At 40.8% G+C, this 6,634-nt stretch overlaps 1 protein-coding gene across 1 annotated transcript; it reads left to right on the plus strand.

The window, feature by feature from the left end:
• Positions 1-2,814: 2,814 nt before the first annotated feature.
• On the plus strand, positions 2,815-5,216 carry LOC147603840 (uncharacterized). The gene is made up of 3 exons (XM_086795892.1): positions 2,815-3,388; positions 3,676-4,017; positions 4,259-5,216. The coding sequence occupies exons 1-3, from the start codon at positions 2,990-2,992 to the stop codon at positions 4,859-4,861; spliced, it is 1,344 nt and encodes a 447-aa protein (XP_086652018.1). The 5' UTR covers positions 2,815-2,989; the 3' UTR covers positions 4,862-5,216.
• Positions 5,217-6,634: the final 1,418 nt, after the last annotated feature.

The raw sequence follows: 6,634 nt of genomic DNA on the forward strand, positions 1-6,634 counted from the left end.
TATTTAGGCTTTGTACCCTTAGTTTTTGGTACAAAAAATGCATGGGAGGATTCAACTTTAGAATAAATATTAGAGTAACAAGCATTAGAGTAGGGGGATCCCTACAAACCTCAGGCTTTATACCATCGCTCTTTAGCGGAGGAACCTCAAAAAGTAGTTATATCCTAGAGAGAAACCCAGGAACTATTGGAACACCAGGAATACCAGCAATAGTATTTCATTCAAGAGTGGTAGGCTATGGAACATAATACACTCTAGGGCTATTATCCTCACTATGATCCAACCATTCATGGCTCTATCCCCCACAATATTATAGCCATCCTAGCTGGACACACACCATACCGAATGCATGTTACACCCTAGCCAACATATCCACATCGATCTTATCCTCCTCAACCTCAACCAACCCTCGCACTACTAGTGGGAGGGTTGATGAAAGAGAGTCTCATGTTAGGAATGAAAATAGGGAGGGGTGATAAACAGGGATCACCTCTATAGTAGCAACAATACTAGGAGCTACAAGATAGCCCAATATAAATACTGAAGGTAATGCTAAAATTTAATAGAATGGGCGATCCCATTTCACACATGAAAGTGTTTGACCAAATTTGCAGCACATGCGATCGACTAGATGACCATGTAAGGGTGAGTGCCTTTGGCCTCACTATAGAAAACTTAAGCCTTTACACATCAAAGGTGTCCCTAGAGAATTCACTAAAAAGTTGGGGGGATTAAATGTTTTCTGAGAGATCTCCCTCGGATAAGCTAAGGGATTGGGAGTCTCCCCCATCCACTCTTCCCCATGCATTCTAAAATTGCAGTGAAGGCCCAAGAATGTCCCTAGAGAATTCACTAAAAAGTTGGGGGGATTAAATGTTTTCTGAGAGATCTCCCTCGGATAAGCTAAGGGATTGGGAGTCTCCCCCATCCACTCTTCCCCACCCATTCTAAAATTGCAGTGAAGGCCCAAGAATTCCACTAAAGGTGTTTAAACCCCTTACTAATTATGAAGATGGCGTTTTTATTTCGAATTGATGACAATAGAAGGCATAAGTATATTTTAATGGCAATATCTTGGGACACAAATTTTTTGCCGCATTGGGATTTTAACTCTATTATGACCATGAACTAAGGGCAAGTTGTGTTGATGATTATGATCATGGCCAGCAAATATATTTGTGAGATAAAGGATCACAATCAAAATCATGGCTAATAAGTTTTCTCTTAAAGTAGCATTGCAAGATCTTTCTTAGATTTTGGGCTTTCACAAATACTTTGAATTGATGGGATAATGCCTTGATTAGCTTCTACTAGAGTTTTAACAAATAGATTTCGTTTGAAGTCCTATATTGTCTAATCGAAGATAAGTGAATTCATCCAAAAGAGAGTGTTGTTCATTAAATGGTAATAATTGGATGGAACTCTTAACTTGGAAGACTGCCAAGCTTTCAAAAAATTAGCATTGTTATAGAAGACTACGTGATGAGACATGATTCAATTGGAAACTGTCTCCAAGACATCAAGGGGATCTTCAAGACAAAAAGAAGAAGAAACACTTTTTTTTTTCAAAATTTAAAGAGTTGTCACTAGGACAATTGTTGAATTTCCCAAAATCTTGGACACTTTGAAAATTTGAACTTTGTAAAAGGATAGTACTCATGGTAGATAGATTGCTTCGGTTGTACAAGATCATGAAACTGCAAAGGAAAATGTGTAATTTGCACAACACATTAATTTTTATGCATATCAACATGGATAGAAGGAATATTGAGTTCTACTTCAAGTAAAGTTTTCAAATGTCCATAGAAGGAAGTTGCATGGGAAGTTTTCTTATATCCATAGAAGAAAAGTGCATGGGAAGTTTGAGAGAGAGAGAGAGAGAGAGAGAGAGAGAGAGAGAGAGAGAGAGAGAGAGAGAGAGGAGCTAATGTGACCTAAAACTATATATATTTAAAAAATGTCATCTTATCACTTCAAATGTGCATATGTCTCGAGTATTAAGAATCATTATTTCAAGAATAAAAGTGAAACATTTGATGGAATAAGTGAGAAGACACCACTCTTAATTGCAAAAAAATAAAAAGTAAAAAAATGAATGCTTATTTGTTTTTTTTTCCTCAAACTTTAAATGAAATCCCATAAATAATATTCAAGCATTTTTAATCCAAGGATTGTTATATTGTATTCCTTATAAACGCGAAAGTATTGTAAGGTGCTTGTTGGTCATGAGAATCTTAGCCCAAACTAGAAGGCTTAAAAAATAGTTAAATAAAACCAAAGACCAACTTTTGAAGTAAAGGCAAGGGGATGCTTAAAGGAAAAGAGACATGAGTTTATTAGGTCGAAGGGCTCACTTGAGCATGAAAAGGACCAAGAAAAAGACGAACAAAAAGACTTTTTTAGAGGATGTGCATAAGATGATGGCTAGAAATAATGGTTGAATTAAACAACATGAAAGCTTAAGTTAAGCAACAATAGTGGTTGAATTAAACAACATGAAACTTAAGTTAAGTAACAATAGGGATACACTTATTGCTTTGGTTCTACCTTCATCTCTCTCTCTCTCTCTCTCTCTCTCTCTCTCTCTCTCTCCAAAACACAAAGCCATGTAAGGAATCATATTGAATGATGCAAAGAACTTGATCTAAAAGCACAAATTTTGTCAAAGCTTCAAAAACTTTTGGTCTTAGAGCTAATAGATTTGAAAGCTACAATTGTGAGGTGTAAAGAACGTATGGATCTTAGAGCCTAAGGTCTCAAAGCTACAATTGTGAGGTGTAAAGAACGTATGGATCTTAGAGCCTAAGGTCTCAAAGCTCTTGAGCAGTGTTAGTAGGAAGCTAGGCATATATGGGTCCTAGTCTCGAGAGCTAAATGGGGTATTTAGAGGACTAGAACTTTTGAAAATGGGTCAGAAGAAAAGTTTGAGAGAGCTTTTTGAGAGAGAAACCTTGGTGGAAGTGTAGGGGGGGGGGAAAAGACACGCAGTATGAAGCCCAAGAGGAGTCGTCCAAGGAGGAAGAGGACAAGCGACAACAAGAAGGGCATGAGAGGAGGGGAGGGGGAGATGCTGTCTCCTTTGATGGAAGGTCCAACACCAGAGGCTTACTATTGCGGCAATGAAGAGGACGGGGGCAGCAGCGATAGAAGGGAGAGCCCATGGGGCAGCATGAGGCATTGGGTAAAAGGGCAGCTAGAGAAGAGCTCCTTGCCTTCTTGGGTGACTCACAGTTACAACAGCTACAACAAGAACAACGCCCACAAACGTTGTGATCCTCGCCTGCTCTTGGGTGTGCTAGGGTGCCCCCTTGCCCCCATTGCTGCCTCCTCCAGTCCATCTTCAAACGACCCCCTTCCTTCTCTTCTCTCCATCAAGGGCCTTCCCATCGTAAGTGCTTGTTGTTTTCTTCTTCTTCTTCTTTCCCCCACAAATTTCTCAGAAAAGCTTTCTGCAACGCACAATGGTTCAAAGAATTTCGAAGTAACAGATCTTAGACACTTGCTTTAGTTCTAGGAGGGATTGATTTGTTTGAATAGAAAGCTCGCTTGTTTGTTTGTGTATGGTTACCTCATAGCATTTTTATACCATGACATATGCTTGCCATCTTCACATTTTGCGCCATCTGAGGTTAACAAGCTCTTTACAGATGACAAGTAAAGCTTCTTTCTATGCAGGAGACGTCGTCTGCAAAGTACATTGTCCAGCAATACATTGCAGCCACAGGGGGCCTTAAGCTGCAGAGCTCAATTCAGAACTCCTACACCATGGGAAGGGTGAGAATGGTCACTTCAGAATTTGAGACAGCCACCCGTGTCACTAAGAACCCTGTCAAGCCGGCCGAGAATGGGTGGTTTGTTCTATGGCAGATGATGCCAGACAAGTGGCACGTGGAGCTTGAAATTGAGGACACCTCGGTGCAAGCCGGTAGCAATGGCAAGATTGTGTGGAGGTACACACCATGGCTGGGAGCTCATGCCGCAAATGGGCCCACACGCCCACTGCGCCGTGCACTGCAGGTCTGCACTATCTCCTGTATAGCATACTTAGTTGTTTGTTGTCCAAAACATGGGGTTTACCATATTGCTTGGTGCCCCTCTGAGTCAAGCATAAGCTCCTTTTGCTTTCTTTTGATGGGGTTCCATATCAAGTATCTAAGCTCAGCAGCATTATGAGGGTTTCCATGGTGTGTTTATCCTTTGGCCAGGGCTTGAGTGTTAGATCATATTTTGACAATCTATTGTTCTTCTTTCTTGACAGGGTGTTGATCCTATCACAACTGCAAACGTGTTTATCAACGCAAAGTGCATTGGGGAGAAGAAGGTAGGGGACGAGGACTGTTTTGTGCTCAAGTTGGCAGCAGATCCAGAGACTCTGACATCAAGAAGTGAAGGCCCAGCAGAGATCATAAGGCATGTGCTGATTGGCTACTTCAGCCAAAAAACTGGCTTGCTTGTGTTTCTTGAAGATTCCCATCTCACTCGGATTCAGGCCAGTGGGGTTGCCGAAGCCGTGTATTGGGAGACCACCATTGAATCCTCCCTGCAAGACTTCAGGGATGTGGATGGCATCAACATTGCCCATGCAGGCCACTCTGTTGTTACCCTCTTCAGATTTGGAGAGGAGGCCATGAGCCACACTAAGACCAAAATGGAAGAAGTTTGGGCCATAGAAGAGGTTGCTTTTAATGTTGCAGGGGTCTCATCAGAGTGCTTTATTCCTCCCTCTGAAATTGGTAAGGCCCATTTGAGTAAAAGTAAGAAAAACAGTGAGAAAGCCAAATCACTTAGGCCCTTTACACAGCAGCCTGTGGCACTTGTCTCATCTAGCCTGGAACCTGTGGACACACAATCTTGCCAATGAAAACCAGTGCCCATAGGACTATCTGAAAAGGCTGCTATGTATACAGCAACTGACTCCTTTGAGTCATGTGTACAGGTTCTGGAATCATAGGGACAATAGCAAAGGAACCTCCTTGGATCCACAAAATCCTTCTTTTAATCAGAAACACTCTTCTCAGAACGTGAACTAAAATGCCGTACATTAATAGCTACGGCTTAACAAAAAGGTGAATAATATAGCATTACCTCATAATTGGGTTCTAAGGTGCAAGGAGCATGGTTGTTGTAGGAATTCTATGAACAATATCCCTGCATTGCTTGAAACTTGTATGGAATTTTATAGAAGTGATTTTATATGATTCGGATGCGTTTCCAACGATGCACTATGTAAGCATGGATTAGAAGCATCCACAGTAATGTATAAATAATTAAGGTGTAATAAAAATATCGAATATTCACACGAACCCATCTACACTTATTATTATACTAATTAGCAAGCTTGCGTAATTAATTTTAGGTCTATTTGAGCAATTGTGCTTCAATGCCCATCAAATTTGTATACCCCTTACGCCTTCTCACCCTCTAAAGATTAAGGTTCATCCAACGAAATCTTAGGCTTCTAAGGTCCTGTACACAGAGAAAAGCTTATTGAAGGCACAATCAAATCTTTGGGAATCACCCTTTACGCAGAGCATTGATACCAATTGTAAGCGATACCAATTGTAAGGGACTCCTCCCAAGGATCACCTAATACACGAGTACAAACAGGATTAGAAAATCCAAACAGAAGCACACCACCCCGTTTGTAAAGAAGCTCACCACCCAACAACAGGTTCCCGTTTGTAAACCTCCCCAAGCCAGGGGTTAAGGTTCAACTCCCAGAGTCTATGGCAGTCAACCCTAGCGTTCCATATGAGGCAAGACTACTTGTCATTAACATGAAAGGAGTAAGTCTCTTGGTCCAGGTCTTGACCGCAATGCATCAATAAATAACAATCGAGTCATAAATAACCAATAACCTTGGATTTATTAAATTCGAACCTTAGTCACTTGAATATGCTTACTTTTCCTAATCTCAGGGTTTCCCTAATCTTGTTGGACTAGTCCCTAACCCCAAGGGTTAAGAACTTCTTGTCTATGTTGACAAGAATGCCACCTAAAGCCCACCAAAACAAAGGAATTTTGGGCCGCTAAAAGTGGGAAGGACCACTCATCACAAATTTACCTTCTTCGCCTAGTGCCTCCCACTTATTGGGTTGTTTATAAAGGCTTTATCAAGTTACAACTTTTTGTGTAAAGTTTGGTTGATAATATATGCCCATGCTATGAGTAGGCAAAAAATAGCACCTCTCTTTCTCTCTAGCCACATATAGACCAAGTCTCTCTATCAAAAACTTGCCGTCTCCCCCCCCCCCCCCCCCCCCTCCCTCTCTCTCTCTCTCTCTCTCTCTCTCTCTCTCTTAGTCCATTTGTCTCGAGTGTTGTGACTCTCTTGCTCTCTTACAGGACCTAGAATCTCAAGAAGAACATCCTCGAACTAATGCTAAAGAGGGAGGGACAAATGGTGTTGGGACTCTCTCACTGTCTTTCAAGACCTAGGATCTCAAGAACATGCTCGAACTAATGCAATAAAACTTTTATAAAAATTAATAAAAGTAACATAGATCTCTTGGGATTAGTGTGCTTATGCATTCTTACTTCTTATGGATCTCTTCACTTTAGTCTGTTTATGTATTCTAACTTCTTATAAATCTATGAATCTAAAAACACTAAATAATGCACCACATTCTAATGT

Source organism: Cibotium barometz, chromosome 63 (genome assembly GCF_041138505.1).
Source record: "Cibotium barometz isolate CiBa-2024 chromosome 63, ASM4113850v1, whole genome shotgun sequence".
NCBI classification, from domain to species: domain Eukaryota; kingdom Viridiplantae; phylum Streptophyta; class Polypodiopsida; order Cyatheales; family Cibotiaceae; genus Cibotium; species Cibotium barometz.